Source organism: Coenobita brevimanus, chromosome 51, assembly GCF_032717465.1.
Source record: "Coenobita brevimanus isolate Jiangsu-jjx chromosome 51, ASM3271746v2, whole genome shotgun sequence".
In the NCBI taxonomy this organism is placed as follows: Eukaryota; Metazoa; Arthropoda; class Malacostraca; order Decapoda; family Coenobitidae; genus Coenobita; species Coenobita brevimanus.
The window spans coordinates 24684424-24712119 of record NC_137004.1 but is presented as its reverse complement, the minus strand read 5'-3'; the positions used below and the strand labels follow the sequence as shown (position 1 = coordinate 24712119).

General features: G+C 40.6%; 1 protein-coding gene across 1 annotated transcript in view; it reads right to left on the bottom strand.

Moving 5' to 3' along the window:
* LOC145400187 (cholecystokinin receptor type A-like) overlaps window positions 1-27696 on the bottom strand; it is a 214795-nt gene that overhangs the window by 8511 nt on the left and 178588 nt on the right. Inside the window, exons 3-4 of the mRNA XM_080272700.1 lie at window positions 15864-16064; window positions 13793-13975 (exon numbers count right to left, since the gene is read on the bottom strand). Coding sequence (XP_080128826.1) covers window positions 13793-13975; window positions 15864-16064 — 384 coding nt within the window. The remainder of the gene's footprint in view (window positions 1-13792; window positions 13976-15863; window positions 16065-27696) is intronic.

Below are 27696 nucleotides of genomic sequence, written 5' to 3'. Positions count from 1 at the left end.
TGCCGGTCCCAAGCCCGGATAAATGGGGAGGGTTGGCGTCTGTAATGGCATCCGGCCATAAAACCGGCCAAAACGAGGAGGGCAAGGAGAAGTATGATAAGGGCACCTCATTCCCTCCCACCTCTCCTGAGACCCTCTAGTGCCACAGCGCCAGTCAGAAATGGTGGTAGTCTTTCGAGGGTGAGGACGGGGAGGGTAAATAGGAGTCCGCTAGGCCACCTCATCCTCCACCTTCCTGAGACCCTATGAAGTAGCAGCCGCAGACGGAAAGGGTGGTGATGTCTCTTCTGGGATAGAGAGCCTGCTTCTGAAGTGCTGCCTTATAGTGGTGAGCAGACTTGGTAGCTGCGTCAACTAAGTTGGGCCATATTAGAGGGGCTATTAGCGGCAGTCAGACCGAAAGCACTTCCCCCAGAAGCTAAGGAGACAAGACAGCCCAACTTGGTGTCGGGCCCAAGCCTGGATAAATGGGGAGGGTTGGCGTCAAGAAGGTGAATCCGACCGTAAAAACCAGTCAAAACCGCAGGACCGAGCCGTATGGCGAAGATTGGTCAAACACATCGACTCCAAGTGAGAAAAGATGAACGATAAAGAAAAAGATTGGCACAGCCGTCATTAGCCCCTTATATTGAATAAAATCGCCTGCAAATAGCAAGAATAATGTAAACTAATGCTCCATCGCAAGGAAAGGTGCTCTGGACCTCTGTCGTCTGCCATTTGGATGAGACTTAAGAGGCTGTTTGGGGGTGCGGGAGAGGCACGATAGTTTGGTGAACGTGGCGGTAACTGAAGGAGACGGTAAATTTCAGGGATCGTTATGTCGTTACGTCGTGGATGGGTGGCAATGTGCTGGCGAGCTGACAGGTATGGTGTGTGTGTGTGTGTGTGTGTGTGTGTGTGTGTGTGTGTGTGTGTGTGTGTGTGTGTGTGTGAGGGAGGGGGGAAGGGAGACGGGGTGAAAGGCAAAGAAGCAGTGAGCTGATGAGGGAACACACAGAAAAGTGGACGTATGCTAAACTCTCCAGGCTTTGTACATGCTCGTCTTATTTTAACCATGTCTATTCTTGGGTTCCGTTGTGTGGATTCTTACTCTCTCCAGATGATTTTCGTCAGCTTAAGAAAGTTCTCTACCAAGATTAATCGCAGCTATACCTAACCAGATAAAAAAAAAAAAAAGTCTTCCAGTAACTAATCAGAATTGCCAGAAAGAAGCAAAAATAAAACAAAACGACGATCTTGATAGTGAAACGGTTTAATGTGAACCTGCAAAGACAGTGTCATGTGTTATAAACCTCATACTTGGGGCTACGGCACTGTACCGACTAGCATTAACCAATGCCGAAGAGTGATATTTTTTTTTTTTTTTTTTACCTCTTTACCACTGCCAGATGACAGCATTTAGACTGTGGTGTCAATTTATTTTTTTTCCTTTTACCACCGGATAGCTGAATTCAGTTCAAGAAACACCTACCGTACTGAAGGAGTTAGGTACGCTCTCGCATTTACTCCTCCATTGTTATGACGTCTTTTCTGTTATATGCTACAACCTTCTCAGGATTTCATCCAGATTATGCCAGAGCTCTCACAGCGAAGTATTTTAAAGCCAAAGAACGTAGGTCAGTAACTGTAAATTTGAGTTATTCGGGGAAAAAAAACGCCACCACTGAGCCACCAAGGTTCCGAGGATAGAAAAAATAAAAAAGAATATCCTAAACACATATTACTAAAGGTAAGTATCAAAGAACTTGAGTTTTCTTTTGTTTTCAAAGAAAAATATTCTTAAACTATTCAAAATATTCTTTTCCATCATCGAGGATAATTTACGTGAAGTGTTCCTTTATCTTCTGTTTCTGAGGCCTGGGGAACTTCGTGGAGCTAGTGGGAGCGGGTGAAGGTGCTGTGGTCATGCAAGCATTTTCCTGCCCTTGATAAATTACTAAAGTTAAAAAGTTTAGTTCTCCATTTAAATTAACCAGAGTTTTACACCACGTTGTAATCCCAAGCCTGCTGCGTAAATCTTTACATTATTTGGAGTGATGTTGGAAGATAAGATCCAATCTGTTACCCAGTAACAGCCGGAATTAGTTTAGTTGAGAATGTTCCTGTCCATTTTATGTTGGAGACTTGTAAAGACTTGTGAAAAGGGAGTGTAGCCGTGTTGTCATCATACACGGGAGTGATTAACAACACGCATGGCTGGATGTTGAAGAGAGAAAAATTATATGGGTATTCATTTCTTTCTCTGAGCTGTCTGATAGAGTTACTGAAGCTGTCACATTCATTTGTGGTGGTGAGGACCTCTGTGATATTTAATATCGTCGAGCTGTCAGCTGTATTTGTATGCTGTTCAAGATTTATATGAGCACACCTCATTCTTTATATATATATATATATATATATATATATATATATATATATATATATAAATATATATATATATATATATATATATATATATATATATATATATATATATATATATATATATATATATATACAGGGTATATATATAGACACACATTATACACACACTTCAGCCAAAATTTGATGTGTAAATTTCGTCTCCTATATGATTTACAAAATTTCCCTGCTTGAGGACCGCCAAAACTTTGGCCTAATATGTGAAGAAAAGTAAAAAGTCTTGGTGCTCTATTCTTGCCTGCCTGTAAAGTTTGGGGGGCTTTTCGACTATATTTGGCTCATTGGAGTTAAAGATCTGTTACCACGGAAAGAAATTTATCTGACAATTATTGAAATGCGAAGACTGGTTCAACAGCCGAGAAGAAAACAGTTTCGATGCTTCTCAAGTGGGAAAACTATAGAAGCTATATGAGGCAAGAATTTTATATACCATATTTCGGCTGAAGTATAATGCTGTCGTTCGCTTCGCCCACCAGAACAGTTATGATTATAATTAGTATTATGTGTTTTTTTCTTATCACCGTATCATCACCATCATCAGTCATTAATAATAATAATAATAATAATAATAATAATAATAATAATATTATTATTATTATTATTATTATTATTATTATCCGGACCTCCTTTCCCACCCAAGGGCGGGGTGAGGAGATTATTAGTACTTTTATTTTTATTGCTACTGCTACTATTTTACTATCATATCAGCATTTAGTAGCAGTAGTAGTAGTAGCAGTAGTCCGTGGAAGGACAGAATGGGGTAAAAGAAACCATGCAAAATACAAAACCAGGCTACAGGAGAGGGGAAGGAGAGAATCTAGCCTAGTCGGAAATTCCAAATCAGATTAGGTTGGAGAGCTGTGCCCCTAGTGGCTGGCTAACGGTATTTGGGCACCAGAGACATTGACAAAATTAGACGAGCTGCAGTGGAGGGGCAGTATGCATCAGAAAGAATCAGGTCTCTAGTTATTTCCCAAACTCCCCAGTTTTCTTTAAAGGTCTCAGACGCTCATCCAAGGTTTTGTCTCTGTCACCAGTGGTCATAATGCTCTCGAAGCCCTCCAGTCTTGTTGGTGAAGCAGCATTGCAAACAAACATCTTCGTCTCTCCATCAGCATATTTGTCTCCCCTGCTGGAGGAGACGTGGAAAATATGAGCATGCCTCCAGTTGCCGAGGGTCCTCCACGCTGTATGCCGTAGGAAACATGTAATTTATCAACCTCGATCCACACTGACTATTGATGCCACCCCTATCGCCCTTTACACCTTCTGAAGGATGTACTGTGGCCGGAATAGACCAAGTGTTCCGCCTTTACAACAGATTTTAAGAACATGATGAAGCCCTAGTTATAGTGTCTGTATATTATAGTTGTCATAATGCTCGCTGGGGCAAAGGTATACATAGGAAAATAAATATAAATAGACCACTGGTTCTTGTGAGGATGTCTGTTACAGAAGAGAGTTTGATTAAAGTAAAGGACAGCAAAGAAAGAAAAGCACTCCCGACTTGCTGAACTCTTGGTCAAAGTAGGTAGAAAAAAAGTGTGGACTACCATAATATTCTGGGAAAAAAAAAAAAAAAAAAAAAAAACATGCAAATTTCATTGAATATGGTAAATGGAATACACTGTCTATTATACAGTGACCTGACCTGACCTGAAAGGGGAAAGTATTATTAAACATTACCGGTAATGATGTTGTGCCCATCTTGTAGCTAGATGACTTGGTGGCAAAAATAATTAGTACGATGCTTGTATTATGTCACTGAAGCTTATTTTCTTGTGGATAACGATTTACATACTCGTCTAAACGATTTATAAAAGTTTAAACAAGCCGGTAGGCGACGATGGCCAGCTCTAAGCTAACCAAGCTTTGGCCCACCCGAGGTACAAGTTATAGGTGGTGCTGCCAGCGACCGGAAGTGAGTTTTGACACTAAAAGTCATTTCTATCTGGAAGTATTTCAGTGCAACATTCCATCTCAGAATAATGGCCCTGGCTTAATAATCATCGGAGCCTTAGCATTTCACGTGCAGTCGTGATTTTAGCTATATTCACCGTTTTCGCATTTGGTGACCTTTGACTCCTGACCTGGCCAATGTAGCACATTGTGTACAATAGAAAGTTGTAGCACTAGTCAGTGTCTATAAACATGCAAACTTTCATTCATTTCCATCAAGCCGCTGGGGAACTTGGGGGGCATTTTTGAAAACCGATACGGGTTGCTAGGGATGCTGAGGCCAATCTTCGCAGGGTTGCCACTCGAACACTATAGGAGAAAGGGGGAAAATGGATGACACACTTCCGACAGGGAATGGCCTCAAGATTACGCATAAAGAAGTCAGAGCTTTCTATGCCCATTAGTAATGCTTTTACAGCTCAAAACGTGAAAAGTACGAAAAACCTGTTTTCAGCCGTTGGTAGGCAACGATTAATTGATCTGTCTTGAATGCCGTAATAAATGATCTGTCTTGAATGCCATCCAGACACACTTTATAGTGCATGGTACACCCTGCCTCCGTACTGCTGCATCAGGTGAATCAAAATGACAAGCTTAGTCCACCACCACAAGAGCCTATTGTATTGTGTCTGGATTATTGAGACACTGTGATTTACCTGGTTAGCCCCAACATACGGTATTTTATTTCATTTGCCATTTTCACATTATTGCTAGTAATATCTTCACCATCCAGTTTCAACTCTACCATTATTATGAGTACCAGAATTTACCACTGCAATAATCCTAAATCCCTTTCTATCAGCTGATCTACACTCTGCTCCCTCTCTCTCTCTCCCTCCCTCTCTCTCTCTGCTAACAAACCACAATTCAGCTGCCAGTCCTTTGTAAACCTAGTGTCGTATCTACACCCAATGTTCTGCCAGCCAGGAATACGGAATATCAGGACGGGCTACCAATTATAGTCTGCCTGACTTCTGGTGCGGCTGGTGGGCGTGATGGGCACACAGAGAGGGAGAGAGGAAGAGAGATAGATAGATAGATAAACAGATAGATAGATAGATAGAGAGAGAGAGAGAGAGAGAGAGAGAGAGAGAGAGAGAGAGAATAAAATAATAGAAAAGTTTGTTTTTTTAACGTGTGTGTGTACGTGTGTATTTCCATGTGTGTGGACGTGATCCCTTTGACTCTTCCAATCTGTTTTGTATGAAGGATTAAAAAACATATCCGATCCCAGGTATCCCTAACTCTTTTTCCAAGGGCGTGGACGAACGAGAATTTAACTCTCAGTTATCGAAAAAAATCATAAAATTTTAAAACTAGCACAGAGCAAAAGAGAGCTCAGCAGGTAACAAAAAGCAAGACCTGGTACTCTGTGGCAGTATGTAGTAGTGACAATCTTTTCATCTTCACCTTTTTTTTTTTTTTATGATAGAAATATTAGCCCTCACATGGTCGGAACACTCCTTGCATCCTGTTACACCAAACGTCAGACGGTTTTATTCAGCTGAGCGTCTGTCACTGGAGTGTGGGAGCTCATAATGTCACCACTTCACCGTAATGTTCGAGACAAATCTATAATTTTATTACGGTGACCACCAAACAGTTACAGTCAGCTGACAGTGAGGCACAGGAACCTGCAAGAATTTTAATGATAAGGAATTGTATCTCTTTTATCACTAATTATGCTTATTCTCTGCAATACCAGCTCACTAATAGTTCGTCTGTTTTCAGTGTCATTAGCATTACCGAAAAGAAAAGAAAAAAGTGGAAAAGTGAAATAAGACTACCAGTAAAGTGCACTTTGTGAACGCGTGACGAGCGAGCAAGCGTTTGTACACACGCCTATCATCATAATTTCATCTTGGTGTAAACTTTCAGTATTTGTGGTGAGGTAGTTGAACAACAACAAAAGAATACTTGAGCTAAAATATTTACTCTCTCTCTCTCTCTCTCTCTCTCTCTCACACACACACACACACACACACACACACACACACACACACACACACACACACACACACACACACACACAAGCACGAATGCGCACGGTGCTGATTTCACCCTCTAAACAGGAAGAACGTTCATGTAAAATTATGAACGAAATACTCGATATTCTGTTGTAAGAATTCTTGCAACAAAACATAGTGGTACAACAGGAAATCTTTTAAAATTCGATTTCATAGTGGAGCATGTCAATTCAAGCCCTCGGTTCATTCCCTTGGAAAGCTGGGATTCCGAGGGGTTTCTTTGGTCTCATGAGTAAATATATATATAAAAACAAGTTTTTTTTTATTGAATATATCTACTACCTGCTGAAAGAATCTCATCTTTATGTCACGTCGGGCCGTGTCGTGTCGGGCTGAGGCGGGTTGTGTCGGGCCGCTCATTTCTCAGCTGAACGTAAACATCTCGCTACGCTTGCGGGCTTCGCTTTCTGCGCTCACTCGCTCGTAATAACGGGTGCTTGGTTCTGTGCGTGTGTGGGACAGTTTACTAATTCTTTCAGTGAGAGAGAGAGAGAGAGAGAGAGAGAGAGAGAGATCAAAGTACCTCCAGCTCACCTCACTTTTCACTCCCAGACTCAATATCGTGGTACAGTACAGGTAGTTTAGTCTATACGATTTGAGTACTGGTACTCCATTGACTCTTTACTGTTTTTTTTTTTCCACTCTTGGTAGGATTACCATCAGACAGGTGAAATAGGCAATTTTTACTCCACTCCAGTGCTGTGTGTGTGTGTGTGTGTGTGTGTGTGTGTGTGTCTGTGTGTCTGTGTCTGTGTCTGTGTGAGCGCACGGGCTTTACTGTCTAATTAATTCTTTCATTATTCTCTTTACTTTATGATGTTTTTTTTTCCCTTTAGGATAATGGTATTTTCTAACACAACATATAGTCTTCTAAGGTATATTGTGTAGGCACCGGTAACGTCCATAAATGAAACGCCGAGAACTCGGGGTCCCGAGCTGTCGACGCAATGAGTCGCTTGGTATGCCTCTGCCAGTGCTTGCACACGGATTCCCCATACAACCTTCATGACGGGGCTTTCTGTAAGTTGATATGTGACCAAAAGTAAACTAAGTCGATCCCATATGCCCCTGACCTTTGATTTCTTGACCCTGCTGACCTAATCAGTTCATCATCTCTTCATACTGTGTCGCTGACAAAAGTTTGGTCAAAATCCATAGAGGGGTTCAGATATTGCGCCCACACCCATATGACCTTGACCTTTGACCCATTGACCTTGCTGACCTAATCAGTTCATCACCCCTCAGTCTCGTATCACTGATAAAAGTTTGGTCGAAATCCGTCGAGGGGTTCAGGAGATATTGCGCCCACACCCATATAACCCTGACTTTTGATCCCTTGACCTTGCTGAACTGAACTAATCAGTTCATCGTCCCTTCACTCTGTATTGCTGAGAAATGTTTGGTCGAAATCGGTGGAGGCGTTCAGGAGATATCGTGCCCACAGGATAACTAAACCGACCCCCAAATGATCTTGACCTAGCTGACCTAGTCAGTTCCTCGTCTCAAACTGCACCAGTAAAACGCCTTTGTTAGTGAGGTACGAAAGCACAGAAATGTCTCCTTACACCCCGAGGATGCCTAGAGCATATTGTCCTCCCCACTTACTGTTTTTTTAATCAGTCCATACACCACTGACCGGGCTAATGTATGGCCCGGCCTGCACTATATGTGCAGGGAAACTTTAAACGAACGAACGAACGCATATTGATGGCTATCTACCTACCAAGTTTCATGCCTTTACGACAACCTGTCTGGCCTGTGGCCCTCTTTTGAAGATTTTCGACATGCAGCACTTGGCGCGTGTCACGTGCCACGTGCACTGCCAGGGTGTGATGAAACCTGTCAAAAATATATCTGAAAGAATTGGGCTATCATATGGTGCAAACTACGCATTGATCTGCCCTGTGGTTGCTGAGATACAAGCTTTTCAAAAGCTTTACGGCCGGGCCGGGTCGGGTCTCTCATATGTGAGAAAATGCTACTACTTGATGAGACTCTCGCCTAATCGCTGACAAAAGTTTGGTGGAAATCTGTCGATGGTTCAGGAGACTTCGCGCCCAGAAGGGTGTTATGGACGCAAGAACCCACGCACGCATGCACGCACGCACGAACAGACCAATCACTTAATGCCCCCTCCACCACAGGTGGGCAGAGGCAAATTCAGTCATGCTATACCGACTTAAGAAAATGCGGCATTATTGATGATGTCTAGAGGTATATTTTGTTTAAGCTAATTTCATATCCAGATAGATGTTAATGGTATAGAAAATGGTTATAGTTTCTACATAGGGGCGCTCACCATTCTCTCACTTGATGTGATGCTGACTTCAGATAACTCTACACTGACTAAAAGAAATGGTTTCCTGTGACCCAGGAAACCATGTACTGCGTCGAATAGTAACCAAGTAACAAAGTAGTTAAGCGACGTCTGGTGGTCTAGTGGGTTAAGGCGTTCCAACTGGATGAGATCAGTAAGACTTTGCATCTGAGGGATGTCTGAAGTTTATTGACACAGTTCCACCCTGAGGCGAGTGTGGTTGATCACCCTCACCTTAAATATTGGATCTGAGAAGCCTAGCCCGGGGTCGCTACGCTTCTGATGAAAAAGAGGGGGGCGGTGGTATTGGATGAATATCCTAGCCCCAGGTTCCTACGTTTTGATGGGGAGAAAAGAGTAGGATGATGGATGGATAAGGCAGCACTCTACGGCTAAAAGTGGCTAATGATGCAGTGGCCTTTTGTACGTTTACGTGTTGTTATTTTAACCATTTCACCACCAGACGTTTTGTTCTTCTTAGTGAGACTTTTCCAGTATCTTGAAGATAAATGTAACTTGCATTTGCCCCCTAAATACAAGAGACAGTCATAAATTCAAATAAATCGTGTGGAGGTGGCAAGTATAAGCTAATTTGAAAAACAGTATCGTAGTGAAATGGGTGAGGTCAATTAATGGGCGATAAAGGAGAGGACAGGATACCTTTACTCCCTCACACCGAAGACATATATATATATATATATATATATATATATATATATATATATATATATATATATATATATATATATATATATATATATATATATATATACCACCACTTCTACCAGTAGATTTTATTAAGCTAACAGAGACTATGAGAACTGAAGGAGCTAGATACAGCCGTAATTTACCCCTTCACTACAAGAGATCTCCTTTAACTAAGTACAGTCGCCTGGTAGTAGCAAAAATAAATCAGAAAAACACAGCTTCGGACTGAGGAGTTAAGGCTATGCTCTTGCAGAAAACAGTTGGGTAATAATAATACAGTAAAGGTCATTAATAAGTCGGAAGGTCTCCAAAGGTACCAAATGACATAGTAAGTGAAAGTGATAAAACCAACCTATTCAACATTTATCCTCCTTACACAAATGCACAGAACGCAGCAGCCGACATTACCCTACCTCGTATTGCAGTTGCACCCATGCCCAGACACTCTACGTAAAGCATCTCACAACATTGAATATAGGTAATAAGCTGCGAAAGTGATCATCATAATTGCTCCTTTTAATGATATTGCTGCATCTTGATTAACCTATAAATCATCATGCACAGACGGACATAATTCTTGGTTAATGAGAATAACTGCATTATCACATGTACTCGTTTGTAAGCAAGCATCCTTTAATCATTCATGACAATTTATTACCATCAGGTAGTTAATCAAATTCACTTATCTATATATCTATATTTGGTGTTCGTAACGCACTAAGCAAGCAAAATATATCAAGTATTATGGATTCTTTGGTATTAAATACGTCAATACAGCATTGTTTTCCTATCTATATCATTTCTGCAGTCTAGGTGCAACATCGTTATCCATTTTTCTTTGCACTCGAAGCAAGCCAAATTATCCACTTACTCGGCACCCTTGCATTAACCATAAAAGACAACTTTTCTGTCCTTCTTGTGGTTATGCTAACAAATACACTTTTTTACCCTATTGTCAGAATGCGTTTATCTGACATTCACCTAATTAAAATCAACATCTAGCTCATTATCTTAGCATGCAATTATCCTTATTTTACACTCTTAATGCAACTCTCACCTTTATTTGATCCATCACTTCGCATGCAGTTCTCCATCATAGCCCCCACCTCGTAGCCAGTCTCCCATATTTTAATGCATTTTCCTGCTAATCTTGGTTTTATTTTTATAATTCTTCCTAGCTCCACATTCATGACAGTCCTTCATCTTGAAATAATATCTTTCTCGTAGTCCAACACTCTTCTGAAAAGTACTCCTAACGACATAAATCACTACCCAACCCTTCCAGTTCATGCAACTACCCCACCAGCAGACGCCGGTAAAACCACTTGCGGTTATCATGCACCGACTACCTTTTCAGACACCTTTGAGTCACAAGTAACTGATATATATACAAAATCCAAGATTAAAACTTCTGGATTTTATAATGGCTATGGCAGCAGTTACGAACCGCCTGCTTACATCCATCTTCCTTTACAGAGCGTAACACCCGACAAGCAACGCACTGTGACCCCTTTTCTGTTCAGCTCTCTAACACAAGAGATAGCTGATATTCATACCACTTCATTCATTCAATTGGTTAGTTATGGAACTGTCTACCTCAGTCTGTATGTTACTTTTCGTCTGACCCCTAATCTTTATATAAAATGTTTCCAGGTATCTCGAGATGAAAGGATCTTGAATATGGCTGTCGTATGTTCAGTTTTTCCTGGAAAGAAAAGCTCTTTTGCAGACTTCCAGCCTTTTGATTCTTTCTCTGTTACGTTAAAAAACAAATGTCATCTAGTTTCAGTGATACAGATAAATCAGTGATGCAACATATAATGAAGATGCCACAGTACATTCACTTTACCTTCTTGAAACTGATCCACGCCCCAGCTTGAAAACTGAACAGTGACTAGATGAAAGTTGAAGGGCTACAGACGTAGGAGTGTCTATAATTTATATTGCATTTCTACCAAAATCACAGTGTATATTCAGTACTTCATTTTTCTCGCGGCGAAAGATTATAAAGTTACTCTTGAAGGTGGTGGGAGGTTGACAGTGACACAATAGGCAAAGTACCAGAAATGTAACCGAAATAATGAATACGTGCACCATCGCCTTTCCTGTAATTTTATTAGCAGTTCAGCGCAAGAGGTGTGAGGCATAATAGCCAGGATACATAACAGCCTTCATTCCAATGACGTAAATTACTAATACCCTTATAATCTTACCGCTCCTAGATGATCGTATTTAGGTTAGGAGAAAACCCTTTAGTGAGGAGGTTAAAGAAGGCTAGATCTAATCCTTTCAGTTCGAACAGTGCTAAATCTAATAATTAGAAAGCGAGAATATAATTCATGAATTCATGGTACTGAAGAACTTAAAACAGACTATACAAGTGTGGTTACCCTACCCAAGGTCTGTCCTTGTACACTTCCTTCCCCATTCCTCTCTGATCCGCCAGTTCCGAGCCGCGGCCGTGCCCCTAACCAACCATCCATATTTATGAATGCTGTCAACGATTCACCATGATGTAAGTAGGTAACCCCACCTCATACACAAAGCCAGTCTTTCATATGCACAGGAAGTCAGCTCCTTCATTTCCAGAGATCAATCCTAAGCTACATATAACCATCTGGCAATGGCAAAAATGTAACAGGAATGCATCATCGGCTGAACTACTTAATGGAGACCGTTTTTAATCCCTTCGGTATGAGAAATCTAAGTTGAATATAAAGGAGGTCCTCGTACTGGAAAGAACAACCCACCATCATGCACCAACCTTCATTATTACTACGAACGGCTACCTAGAAGTCAAAGTTGTACTCCAGTTTGACCGACGATTACACTAAGATCATGCACTAGCCTCATTCGTCAGTCAACATGCTTCTATCAAAGTATGAAGCAGTAACCTAGCCCTCATGCGCTAACTTAACCCTCCAGTGTCGCATGCGGTTGAGGCGAAGTCATCAAAATGCAGTTACCCTCTCTTCATGACACTAACCCAGTTCTTCAGTTCCACATACGTTTATCTCAGTGTGGACAAAACAGTGGACTACGGTCAGCAAGTACGAATAATGAGATCAATCCCAGGCTGGGTCAGGGGACTGTTTGTGGATTTGATTTTCATTAAAGCAGCCTGTACTGATGTTCCGAAAGGCCACATACATGGCACAAACGCTGCAGGCAGTATCGTAACACCAGTCCTGAATTTAACAGCATTAACATATAACAAATATAGACGGTGGGTATTACTCACCGAAGCGCCGACATATGAAGGTGTGTGGCCGGAGGAGATACTGTCGGCATTAGGATGCGTCCACACGTGTACTCGATCATATGCTGACAGCACAGCTGGCAACATGTTCGAGAACATGTTTGCATCAGTATTTGGACAAATGTATGCAAACATGTTTCAGTGCAGCTTCGAATACTGGCAGCAGAGTTGATGGGAAAAGTGTGTCCATACGAGGCAGCTGAGACTTCATCATGATGTTGCAAACATGATCTGGACGCTGCTGTTCCCAACGTGTTTGCAGCGTGTTCGTTACTGTGTTGCTTGCATGTTGCCAACACTTGTTTGAGCACGCATGTGGACGCTCACTTAGGAAACGGGCTGCCTAGTCTGTTCCCATCAACTTAGTTTCGCATGCGGTTATCCCAGAATTACTGAGAAACAAAACCTTACCATCAACACATAGTAATACAAGCAAGAATTCCCAAAGTTATTCCCATGCACTAACTCAAACCCTTATGATATAACTCACTTTCTCAGTTTTCCACGCTATTTTACTAGATTCATGCAATAACAAAACTTCGCCATCAGGTAAGCTATCTTAGCATTATTTCTTAACCCTAGCAACATGCACAAGCGGAAACTCTCCTGCATTAAACTCATTCTTCAGTTTAACATCTCGCTATTCCAAAGCAATGCGCTAACGAAGTCTCACCTCCAGCTTACATTTATCTTGGCATCAATCCCTAACCCCATAGGCATGCATTTACCCCCATACACTAAAATCATCCCCTCACCGTCACATGCAATAACCCCAGAATCGTGCATTAACAAAATCTCACCTTCAGCATACAGTTATCCTAGCATAATTCTCGAACCACAGCATCGTGCACTAACCATTATACACTAAACCATACCTTAGTTTCACATGTCGTTTTCCCAGAGCCATGCACTAGCAAAGCCTCACCTTCTGTATCCAGTCATCCTCGCATCATCCTCTAACCATTGCATCATGCACTAACCTTCATGCACTAAGCCCCCTCCCTCAGTGGCACTCGCAGCCATCCCCTCCCTTCACCCCATCAGCCAGGCACAGCAGCGGTCATGCACACGATCCAACAGCGGTGTCAAGTTTGGACGTACAGGGTCGGCTACCTTGTCCGGTCTCCCTCTCGAGCCGCATGCCGTGCCAGAGGGTGACGGTGATGGAGGAGTAGGCGAACACCAGAATGACCAGCGGCACCAGCAGGAGGGCGCCACACAGGAACATGCTGAACCCGCGCTCCAGGTGCAGACTCGGCCACATCTCGCGGCATTTGTGGCGGCCTGTGGAAGAAGAAGAAGAAGAAGAGGAATTAGATCTATACCTATCGGCTGTGAGACGGTCATTATGGCAAGTCTAAATCTTCCCCCAAAATTCACCCCGCAGTAGTAGTTTTACATTCAGGTCGCCAGTTGTATTTTTCAGTGAACAGAGACAACGAGGAAACAAAATTAGTTCACCAGTCTGGCTGGGTCGAGTATTCACCTCGGGTCCTTCCAGTGGCGAGCTAGATATATTAACCTATTCACCTCTGGCCTCCCCACTCTGAAGAAAGAAGAGTGACTAGAGATATAGAGGACTAAGAAAAGGGAACTGGGGTGGGAAGGACGGGAGGTATTGGCGGGAAAAGGTGTGGAAGATGGATAAGAGATTTAAGAGATGGAGGTCTCTGATCAAAACATCGAAAGGGAAAGGGAGATGTAAAAAAAAAGAAAAAGTATATAATAACGATGATGGAGGCAGAGGGGAATGAGAGACGAGGAATCAGGGAATAAATGGAATTGACGAAAGAATTTAAGAGTGGTCGAGGGAGAGACATCTGTGTGATGGAAGGGTAGGAAAAAGAAACTGAGAAGGGCGTATTTATGTACTCGTAAGCATACGAGACTGGTCGAGGAAGAGAGTGATCTGGATGATGAGGGACTAAAAGTGTCAGTGGGGAATATTACTGATTATACGAGAGAGAGAGAGAGAGAGAGAAGGGCGTATTTATGTACTTGTAAGCATACGAGACTGGTCGAGGAAGAGAGTGATCTGGATGATGGGGGGCTAAAAGTGTCAGTGGGGAATATTACTGAAATTATACGAGAGAGAGAGAGAGAGAGAGAGAGAGAGGGGAGGGGGAAATTATTCCAGGAATACGAGAATAATCAAGGACGATTTACTGTAGGGACTTAGGGTAATGTAAAATGATCGAAGGGAGGAACAGTGCTGAAAGCATACTGGGATTATCGAGAGGGAAAGAAATCTGAGATCTGGTCATGCATCTTCATCGTCATCATCACCTTAAATGCCTCATAGGTCCTACCTAAACAAAGAAAGAAATGACGTATAATTTTGGAAACTATCAAACACCATAGCCAGTGAAAAGGGCACCCAATTATTAGCACAAATCGAGCCCTCAAAATATTAGTTCCACATCACAAGCACACCTTATTTGCAAATGTGCTTCAAAACATCGTAAAAGAATGATTCCATCAATTACCAGCATCATTTGGGGTGCCATCCCTTGTTTTGTAATTTTCTGTATACGCACAGTCGATATTAAAAAAATAAAGTATCTGTGCCCACACTTCGCAGATAAAAATAAAATAAAATGAAACATAATGAGATAAGCAAATAATAATAATAAAAGTAAAAAACGAAAACTAATAGAACCTACCCCCAAGAGCACGTTCGTCGACCACATAAAACAGCGTTGCTTGCTGAAACTATAAAAAATGGAGGGAAGAAAAGAAATGGGCGTGGTGGGCAAAGGAGTTGGGTAGTATAGGCTAGAAATGTGGTGGGAGGTGGGGCTGGGACGGTAAAGTACTCCATGTGAAAAAGGGTGTCGTGGGACTAGTGGTTTGAGTACCTCGAGAGTTATTTTAAGATTGCCTCTAAGAGTGAAATGCAAGAGAACGAAGAAATGGGCGTGAAAAACAAAGAAAATCGATAGAATTAACCTGAACTGGGTTTATGGTGGGGAACTGGCACGGCGGTATACTCTGCAAAAACAGATCCTGTAGTATTAATGGCTGAGTGCAGGGGTGGGTAATTTCAAAGTTATCAAAAACAGGTAAACGATAAGCTCGCCATGCTCTCATTTACTTTACCTGGTATCTTTGAACTCAGGTAAAAAATAAACAGGCAACAAAACATTCAGTCAAGAAGAAGAAAAAAACCTACTGGTATTCCCAACTGGGAGCAGCTGAGAAAGTGCTGCGATAGGAGCCATGAAGACGAGTGAAAGGACCCACACAAGGGAGATGATCTTGTAGGCGTGAGAGAGGGTCTGCCAGCCGCGCGACCGGAGCGGCTGACAGATGGCGTAGTACCGCTCCAGGGAGATGGCCACCAGGGTCCACACTGACACCGACACGGACACAGCTGTGGGCGGGAAAAAGCATGGGTGATATGGAGAAGTGTGGATGAAAGCGAAATGGACATAGAAGAGATGGTATATCATTCAGCCCTCACAGACGCTCAGGTATACAGAACGTCAGACAAGTGCAGTGAAAAACACGACCAAAGACATTTCCCTCCCTCTCCGTGAACGGTAAAAAGCACGACTATAAATAAGCACTGGACGAAGAGAAATGAAAGATTGAGCTGGAGAATTAGACGAGATTATGGGAAGGAGAGGCGGTAGAAAAAAGGACACATTTGAAAGGCGGAAGTAAAGTGCATACACCCGTTGGGCTTAGGTGTTCCTGCAGGTTGTTCTAGGTCAGATCTATAAGACACTATGGAACACATCTTACATATGGTATTACCTTGGCTCAAGCAGAAACATTTTGTATGTTTATAATTATTCAAGTTCGACTTTTGTCTATTTACTTTGTTTTACGCTAACCAAATTTTCCTTATTGCTCACTTGTATCAGTAGGGACATAAGTTATTTTCATCATGATTCTCCCGGAAGTTTTAAATCTTTTTGTATTCCAGTGGACAGAGAGAGACGGACACAGACCGACAGACGGGCAGGCAGGCACACAAGCAAACAGTTAATAGTGACAAAAGTTCTAGTTTTGCTCAGTGGAGTATAAGCACTTAGTGTTACCCCCAACGAAAAACATAAGAGCGATCATACCAATGACAGGATTATGTGAAAAGAAAAAGAGCATACAAAATAAGAACAAGAGAAGAAAGGAAGAGTATGAAAAAGAAAGTAAAAGAACAATAGATCTACTAGTCCATTTGAGGTCGCTGTCATATCGTGGGCCTAATCCCACGATGGAAAGGATGATGGAAAGGGAGGCCTTCATGTGGCGGCTCTGATATGACTGGGCGGCACTACTGTTAGGTCATGCAAACGTCCCTCACATTCCTTCCGATTCCCAAAAGAATGATGGTGGACTGCAGGTTGAGGGCAGCTTCAGCCTGCAGTCCACCAGGTTCACGTTCCAAATGAGCCTGGAACGACATCTTTTTTTCCGAATAAGTTAGTTTAGATTATGCATAACATTTTTATTCATTTATTTATTTTTCTACTGAGGGTTTATTCTACCTGAATAAAATCTGTTGACGCCATCCAGCAAAATGAAAACTTCGTAAATTGGGATCAAAGGAAAGAAAAACTTTTAAGATTACAAGTAGGATCCCTCGAACACTGTAGCCAACGACCAGAAAAAAAAAATCGAAACGGCAAGGAAAATTTTTCAAATAAAAATAAAAATACTGCAAAATTACTATAAAAAGCTGATAAACGGAAAAGCTAAGAAATTGTTAGAAAGGAAAGAAAAAATATGAGAAAGTGCTTCAACCTAAAATTTAAAATTCGATGTTAACAGAAAATTCTGAAGGCGTTATCCAAAGCTTGTAAGTAGAAACATGCATTCAGACTATAAAAAGATAATGAATCGACTAGAAAAATCTGTGCAAAGAACGAAAAAAATATAAAAGACTGCAAGAAAACCTTTGAACTATAAAAGAAGGCGTTGCAACCATAATACAATTGTCGAACTGGAAGACTGATAAGGAACGATTAATAATGACTACTTCGAAGAATTAGAAAAGCCCTCAAATCCAGAAAAAATAAGCCTTGATATGACTAGGAAAAGACTGAAAGCACAAGAAAAATATGTAGAATAAAAAAAAAGCTTTGAAATAAGAAAGAAAAAATGCTTTGAAGCTAGAACAAATCTCATAAAAGGCTAGACAAATCCTTTTAATTGAAAAAAGTGCTTCGAGAGGCCAAGAAAGTAAAAAAAAAAAAAAAAAAAATGAAGCAATTATAATAAAGCGTAGAAACAACTGGAAATGTGCTTAAAACGACGAGGAAAGCAGACTTCGAAATGGTCAAGTAAAAATCAGCTGCAAAACTACTGGAGAAAGAAAAAAAAAAAAATGAAAACAACTTGGCTGTAAGTAAAGCTAAATAAACCACAGACGTGAGGCATCAAAGCAAGAGAAACAAGACAACTTCAAGCAAGACTACTGGAACAAGGACACGAACAACCACAACTTTAAATCAAACAGAAGCAAAACGCTTATAGGAGAAGTTACGGGGATGCACAGAATAAAAGTTTCGTAAATGACGCCTTGTTCCGCTGAGTTTATGTGTACAGTATGTGAATTTCGTGTTACAACTTTGCTGCTTTCTGCTGAGCTACTTTGTCCATTTTAATATTGCCTTCCTAAATTGTTAGTAATTTGTTCGAAAATTGTTCATAAATCGGATTCTCTCTCTCTCTCTCTCTCTCTCTCTCTCTCTCTCAATCTTGCCTTCATTCATTTCCCTAACTTTCTTTCTTTAAGCTCAGCCAGCTTATTGCCACCAAAACTTAGGTGCTTACGACTTTAATGTTGCGTGGAAAAACTGTCATGTTGCGTGGGAAAGTTGTGATGCATTGGCTGGTGTTGATAAGAGAGAGAGAGAGAGAGAGAGAGAGAGAGAGAGAGAGAATACATAGGATAAGAAAACTGTAGCAAGACTCACTGCCAGTAACACAGCTCATTCAAATCCTGTGTGGTAAAATTAAAACTTATCCATCTTCAATGGAGGATGGATCGCTCAGAGTGTGCAACACTCGCTCCCTACAGTCGGTTCAAGGCCGAAACTTTGAACCTGCCCCGTGTTTTTAACCTTTCATAGAATGCTCTCAGTATCGATTTCATTCATCCTTGCATGACCATCAACAATTCCACCAAATTTGGTCGAAATCGAAAAAAAAAAAAAAAATTAATTTGACCTTACCTTGCGACCTTGTCTTTTGATCTATTGTTCTTAAATAATATCAGTTTTATCCTTGGCTAGCCTTAATCCCATCTACCAAGTTTGATCCAAATTGAATCAGTGCAATTTGAAATAACTGCTCGAACCTACGGCATCGTCCTGTGACCCTTACCTGAATTAATCACGTCATCCTTACCTCTCCCACAGCATTCCACCAGGTATGGCAAGTATAATCATAATCGGATAAAATCTGTTACAGCTAACATTGCGTTTGACTTTTCTGGCCAAAATTGTTCACCTGTTCTTATGATGATCCTCAATAACTATGTGATTCCTTCTCATAGTTTCCCCTTCACCTTGCTAATAGATAGAATGTCAGACAGAAGGATAAACAAACCGAGTAGCACAGATAACCACCTCATGCTTTTGCACGCCGATGTAACTACCTGCAGGAAAAAAGAACGAGAGGCCAATCTTTTTCCTCGTATCATGGCCTTACGCATTGACGTGAAGGAACTGTAAAAGCATGTATTGTTTAGACGAGGATTTCTCATACTTATGTAATAATCTGCAAAGCTTGTTAAATTCCCAAGTCTGCATTACCGGGTTTCAAATGTCACCGCTCATTGTCTCGTCATTTATCGTAAGGGTGTGTATCAATACTTTTGTCCTCAACAGAACATTAACATAATATTCTATATTGTGTCATAACAGAAAAAATATCGTTTATCACTCTTCATTTAGAAACAAGTTGGCATAATCTGTCCAGAATGTTTACTTAAGTGACTTTGAGTCCGTTAAATATTCATCTTTTTCATCACTTGTCGCTCCTTTGAAGAAACTAAAATACAAATGATCTTGTCCATTTTATTAATGGACCATTTTCAACCTTTCATCTTCATTCCGTTTAATACGGGCAAGGAGCCGCCTTTATATCTAAAGTGCATTAAGCAATTTTATGCAATTTTCCCCTTCGGTCGTTTCAGTTGCTTGTGTGTGTGTGTGTGGGTGTGTGTGTGTGTGTGTGTGTGTAGGTGTGGGTGGGTGTGTGTGTGAGTCGCTTCTGACTACTCATTCAACCAAATTTTGTCTTCAAAGTTTAAGACATTACAATTTATCCCTATAGTAAAGGCGCGACCACAAGCCCTTACGAGCAGGACGTTATGAAAATTTATGGCATATTCTTCCTTGAACATATTTAGGTGAGGATTTGAAATTAGACGCAGCACTTGTCCAAGTAACGCTTGAAAATAATATATTGCAGTCTACCACTTTACAAGGTAATTATTTCTGTATTTGAAGACCCATTAAAACAGTATTTGGATAATGAGACGAAGCAATTACCAGTGTCGTTACAGCCATTGCTTCGAGTATGGATCGACGAGTGAATTATGATATATCGCTCTACATTCAGAAACAAGTTGCCATCATCTGTCCAGAATATTCACTTATGTGGCTTTGAGTCACTTAAATATTCATCTCTTTCATCATCCTTTAACAGCTTTTAATGCCTTTGTTGAATTTCCTTCTCAGTCTGTGTTCGATATTGTGAAAAGAACTAGCTCCTTTGGGCAATCTTCGTATCGCATGTTCCCCAGTGTAGGTGTCATTTTTTTTTTTTGTATCGTCATTAATCCTGTGAAGCAGGATGTCGTCATTTTCGGCAACTCACCTTATACCGTTGCGCGAGATTAAGCCTGTTTGTTGGTGTGGGTGAGAGGGAGTCTGTTTGTGCCGTAACTCCTCCTAAGCTAATCGATGGATTTGAATGAAAATTCCAAGGTAAGTTCGTCTGGTTACTCCTAAGGTCTGCCACCATATATAATTTTCCAGCCATAATTTTTAGGAGGGGTCAGCCCCCTTCACCAAATTAAAATTGCCAGAGATAGTGAAAGGATAGTGTGTCTTTGATACCTTAGTACATATTGTACAATGAAGGTAGTAACCTTCAAACTACGAAAATAAATTTATGATCTTCAAACAGTGGGTTTTACAAACATTCTGGTCTTTACATCATTACGTATACCACGTATATTGACAAAAGGATAAAGGAGACTCTTAGATGGTATAGCACAGAAAGGTTGAATGAAAATAGAGTGATGAAACATGTACCGGTATATAAGAATCAGTCTAAAGGTAGGAGGAAGTGTGGTTGGCCAAAAAGATGGATGTATATGGTAAATGAGTGTGTAAGAAAGCGAGATTTGGTAGTTGAGGAGCTAAAGAATCGGCAGTCGTACAAAAAGCATAGAAGGATGGAAGATAGATATGGATATACACATGACACGGAGTGAACTTATTTTTTTTTTCCTAACAACAGTTGATGGAGTGACTGTCCCAGAGGTGCATGTGTAGGGCAGCTAAATGGAAAAGCAATATACGGAAGGTTTTGATCTGCGAGGTAAATCCCCGGCCTGGATAATCCGTAAATGACTGTGTAGCCATTTCACTGCGCATACTAGTACTTTGTGATTGTTCTCCTGCCTTTGTGTTTTCCTTTTCTGTTTTTCTGAATTATGCCTGGTTCCATCTCTTAGGTGGGAATTAAGGCTGGGGTAATGTTGATGAAGTTGATTATTAACTTTATTTCTCTGGTAGTGATTCCCATCAGTATGCAGGAACGAGACAGCAGACTGAATGGACGGACTTAACTGCCTAACTTTACACTAATACCTTGATTAGTAACTACATTTGCTAGCTTCCATTCCTTAGGCAGAGTTATTCAGTAATCTGTTAAAAAGCTAAATAAAGACTTTCTTATTTAATTTTAATGCTTCTTTTAAAACTCGTGGAGACATTTTATATGACACAGACCCTCTGACTATCAAACAAATGCCCGTTCAGTGCTGTACAGTACCGGCACATTTCTGTCACTAACCATACAATCGCTAGAAATGCTGCCTTAAGATGTACAGAATAAGCCTTAGAAGACTGAATTTACATTTTCTTTTCCTTATCAGTGTGAATATATCAGGAAATAGAAGACTGAATTTACATTTCCTTTTCCTTATCAATGTGAATATATCAGGAAATTAGGGATACGTATACGTAGTAGGGGAAAATGGATATATCATAAGTAATCAAGGAACATGAAAGTCATAGTGATAAATGAAAATGTGTAGATTGTAAACAAGAGCTAATGGAGGGTTGGTTGATGAAGGAGAAATAGGGGCGAGAAAGTAGGGGCGACAATAAAGGAATGGGGGAGAAGAGAGGATCGTAAGGGAGGGAGGGGAGGAGGGAGTCTGAAAGGAATGAAAGAGAATCCAAGTGACAGATGGAACTGAGTGAAGGAGAATTCTCAGAGGAACAGAGGGAGCTCGAGAGAAAGAGGGAAAAATCAGAGGGAGAGAGAGAGAGAGAGAGAGAGAGAGAGAGAGAGAGAGACGAGAAGGAATGGAATCTAAGAAAAAAGTGTAAGACATTCCAAGAAAAAAAAATTGTCACAAAAAAGTAAAAATGATGTAGACAGCATAGACAATGAAACAGAGAGACGGAGGAGAGGGACGCGGGGTAGGGGAAAGGGGAGGTGATGGAGAGAGGGGGAATCAAGAAAGAGAAAGGTGTGGGGAAAAGACTCATGCTAAAGAAAATGGGAGGTAGAGAGAGGAGGAAGGGTGACAGATGGAAAAGATTGAAGAAAGTAAAGAAGAGATGAAAGAAACCAAAGAAAGAGAAAAGAGGGGAGGAGGGGACAGAGAAAGACACCGAAAGAAGAAAAAAGGGAGGGGGGAGATTACGGCGAAAAAGACAGAAACCCAAAGACAGAAATTAGAATGATTAAATGGGCAAAAGGTGAATGAAAGAAAGTAAAAAAGAGAAACACGCCCAGGAAAAGCAAGCTAGAAAGAGAGAGAAAGAGGGAAAATATATTGAAAAATAAACAAGAACTGGGAAAACAGGAATTTCGAGAGAAGTGGAAGAGCAAAGTGGTAGGAGGCTAGAGGAGAGGGGGAGAGGGATCGAAGGATAAATGTAGGGATTTGAGGATGAAAGGGGGAAGATTGGAAGATATACAGGAGTGGGGGACGGGGAGGGAGCTTGAGAAATTTGTTAGAGAGAGAGAGAGAGAGAGAGAGAGAGAGAGAGAGAGAGAGAGAATGGTGTCGGGGGGGGGGGGACGTTCACTAAATTTCAAAATATCTCCCATACTGAATATGATATACATTGGCGATAGTAAGAATGTACTGTATTTCAAAAAGAACATTATAGAAGCGAAATAGGCCATTTCTTTCACTCCCATAACCAGCTTATTTTCTTCAGTACTGACAACAGCGTGAATAAGTCTAAACAGTTACGCTCATTATACATCTTATTTTTTTAAGATCATCCACTTTATGTCTTTCACTACGATGACGTGCTTTATGCTTCATTCTTCTCACCTCCGGAAGCTTCGTTCGCCATAAGAGGAGTCCGTTAGTTATGAAGGTGTTGTTAATGAAGACCAATATTACCTCCAGTTATAAGGATTTCTCCGAGGCCCAGTAAAACATGTCGGAGTCAGAAAAAAATAAGTAGGCTAAAAACTAAAAAAGTTAAGAAGCAATTTTGTTTCTTAGATTATTTCTTTACCATTTAGTACAAGTTGCAACACTCGGGAATGTTGTGGCTGAAGGCTAAGCAGGAAGGGATTAAGAAGCAAGCAAAGAAAGATTTTAATGTTACCCATACCTTAACAGATCGTATTCTTACAGGTGTTCCATCCACCCATCCATCATCTAAACCTGTGTTGCCCCATGAGGAGCGTAGGAACCTAGGGCTAGGCAAGTCGGTACTGACAGTTAAGATGAGAGTGACCAACCTCACTCATCCCTGAGTGACATTATGTGAGCAATAAATCTCAACCTCCCCTTGGATATGAACCAACGCAGGCTCAGTCCTGTTGGAGCGGCTTAATGACCAACCAAACCACCAGGCGCCATAGTTTGGTTATATGGTTACCACCCAGCGTAGTAAATGGTTTCCTGGTGTACAGGAAACCATTTGGCTTGTCACTCAGTGTAGAGTCACCCGTAGACAGAAGGAAGAGGAAAGAATGAAGGAAAGAATGACATAAGAGGAAGGAATTAAAAAAGGAAGGAAGAGTGCATAGGGCAGCCATCCGAAAGCCTCACTACTTCGAGTGAATGGATGGTGAGTACCCCCACCTACCACCAAGGTTTTTACCTTCTCCGTTTTCTTTTGCATCAAGTAATGTGGAAAGGAATCTGCATAGTTAAGACATGACCTAATATTACCACATTAAGAATAGCTAGCATCCCGCACTGGCCACTCAGCGTTTAGTTGCCGTAATCTTCTTATTTGTATTCGATCTTCATCAACATTTGTCCTCGGAGTTGCGGCTTATACACAGTGGTTAATGGAGTTTTTAAAAATGTATTTGTAAAGAAATACAATAGCATAAGATGCGGGAGCTCCATTGACATTCGGTTAATGCCCTTACTATGATGTGGAAGGGTGATTTTTTTGTGTTGTGGTGTGAGAGGGTGGTATGGTGTAGCTTTGTTGAAGCTGAAAGTCCTGAATGATACAGATGGGCAGAAAGATCTAAAAATTGCAAAAGGCAGTCGATGATCATGAGGATGGTGGTGGTGGTGGCGGTTAGTAAACAGGCTATCGAAATATGATAATTATAATGACGACAATGGTACAGATGAAAATGACGATTGGACTGGCCGCATTTGTCGTCTTTTTTCATCTTAAGTTGCGCTGGTGGCATTTGCTAATACTTTCATACTAGTACAGCCGCCAAAACTTCACAACTACACCAAAGCTAATGATAACGTGAACAAACCGAAAAGCAAGATGACTCATGGTAATAGTATATTGCTATGGAGAGTTGTTTATCGTAAAAGTTAATGATGATCCATTATGGATGTGCCCCCAGAAGGTAGCCGTGACCGCGACCTGCTCACCTAGAGAGAGGGAAAAGGTAGTCTTTTACTCGAAAGATCACAAAGGGAGCCATACTGTATGCCTACGTCAACAGGCCTTTTGGCTCTACCAGGCTGTGTAATGTTAGGTAGGAAGTAATAAACCTTCAGTATTGTTGGAAGACAAATTTTTTTTGCCTTTACCACAATAATTTTGGTTTGTGTCACATTTCACTTCAGCCACCCAGTACATTATGGCTGTTTTGTTATACCAGAAGAAAAAAAGTACACACACACACACACACACACACACACACACACACACACACACACACACACACACACACACACACACACACACACACACAGGAAACATGGATATTCACACAGTTTTAAGTTTATTATCTGGTATCCAATGGCCCACCGCGCTGGAGCCTTTGACACGAATTCACTCGGCAAGCGCATTCCAAATCCGTTGACCGATTAAGAGGGGGGGGCGGGGGCAGGCACATCAGACATAGCACCATATGATTCTTTACGGGATTATATGAGAAATAAAAAAATTTAATATTCACAACTCCAATAACCAACATCACTTGCTAGTAAAATTCAAAATTGCTGGTGGTATTGCAAGAGACATCGTGAAACGTTGAAATCTACATCGAGAGATATTACCGTTTTCTGTCTTTACTTACAACAAATGATGCTAGTATTGAATTAAACTAAGGTTACACAAAATTTTTCGTGCAAAAGGTACACATAAAAATAAGTGTACGTTATTTCTCAACATGTTTAAGCTTGAAACAGGAAAATAAGTATACACAAGGTTCGTAAACTCATCCACCGTGATGTGAAGGTCAATTTCAGTACACACTCGGCTTTACCTTTGTATCAGTGAAACAGTGTAGTGATTTATTAAAAAAAGAAATGAAAGGCAAAGCAAAGAAGTGCAAAATAAAAATGTTGAATATAGCATAGACCTGACACAATTAATGTGATCCACTATGACTGATATCAGCATTAGTGAGCAAGTAGTAAACTGTGTACATACTGTATTATTGTCATTCAAGAAAATATTTTTCACGCTGAAATAACATGGTCGATAAGTACTAAGAAATGTAACATATCTTGTATCATTCGTTTTCGCTGCAGTTCGTCGAAATTTATCTCTATCTTCCTCAACAGATAATTTATTTAGGAGAAATGCTGTTTCATTCTTAATTTGGATTTCATTCTTGTTTTCTTCTGATGACTTAATTCACCTTAGGGGAGTTCTCTTGCAGTAAATGGGTAAATGAAGGAATTATCTAACCTTTCCAGTCAGAGACATCTTCTCTGTATTAAATTTCAAGATTGCAGGAACAAAGTAAACAATACGTCCTCAGGTTAAAGGGGTCCATGGCGAGCGTGAGTTTTTCTAAAGTTTGGCATTAGCTGCAATGAGATTAAAAAAAAAAATATAGGCTAAATAAACCTTCCTTCAGAGGATTTTTTTTTTCTATTCTCGTCTTACTATTTAGAGGCAATTTTCTTCACCATAGGATAAACTTTTCGAACTACACGGCCTAGATACAGCCCTCATTAACCTTTTAAACAAGAGAGGTTCTTTGGAAGTTTAATAAAATCGCCTGAGGATAATAGGAAGAGGATACAATTGTATGTCATGGAACTGTAATGGTAAATCTTAGCCAGGATATATAACATATTTTTTCGCCTTATAAATTGGCTCTTCCTCTATCAGGTTGTTTTCCTTCTTCTCTGGACCGTACGTTACCTTATCTTTACGTGGGAAAGGAGGCCAGGGTGTTGAAGATGATGATGATGACTAATTTAGGTAAAAGCTTTCTTTGTGCTGAATAATAAACGCATAGATTTAGCCGGAATAGACTGATTTCTCATTGCTAAATAAAATCTTCTGGAACCAACCAGAAAATAATGCTTAAACTCAACCATCGCAGTGACACCCTTATAAAAACATTAACCAATTAGCTCGGTGACGAATTATCTTTTATTCTTGCTATGTCTCATCCATTTTATGCAGTTTGGGAGGGATGTGTATAAGGAAGAAGTTAGAACAATTCCCACCTAACCCCGTCACTACGAGAGATGACCTTCAAGCCAACAAAAAATCGTGTGATAGTTGCAAAATGAAAATTATAAAGGAGGCATCGTACTGAAGACGTTTACCATTTGACTGCGCAGAGCTTTTGTCCGCTGAATAAAATCTTTTCGACAGTTAGAACAAATTATATAAGTCTGACCATTACAGGGAAAGGAATATAATTTTGTCCCATTGTTGAGTTAATAATGAAGGAAGGAGCACGAAAGTTTTTTTTTTTCTTTTACTGTCTTCATAATATTTAGCCTTCGTCATTGTAACCTAATTTTGGTTTACCGCTTTTCTTCACTGCCCTTATTTTTCCATGTTTCCTCTTTATCAGTCTCCTTTCTTAGTCTCTTCCTTTTTTTCTCTTCCTTATCCTTTACATCTTTTTTTTATTATTATTATTTTCCTTCTTTTCTTCTTTTCCATATTCTGTTCTCATTTTCCTTTAACACATTTCTTCTCTCCCCCTGTCTTCTTTCCCTCACTGTTTTTTTTTTTTTTTAAATTTCTGTATCGCTCTTATTTTTTCCCTCCATCCCATTCCTACTCATATTCTTTCCCTCCTGTACTTCCTGTTCTTCTATATTTTTTCATCTCTTATTCAATTTCCCTCTTCCTTCCTGTATCTTATTCTTTTCTTCTTCCTCCCTTCCTTCTCCCTCTGTTTCATCCCCTCTTTTTGCTCTGCCATATTTTGTTTCCTCCTTTCCTTTCTCTCCGTTATTCTTTCGCTTCCATCCTTTACCTCCTTTTTATGCTCCTCATTTTATTCGTTTCCTTCTTTCCCGTATGTTATCCTCATTTCCTTTCTTTATTTTTCTTCCCATTCTTTGTCTTCCACATTCTCATCACCTTCTACTCACT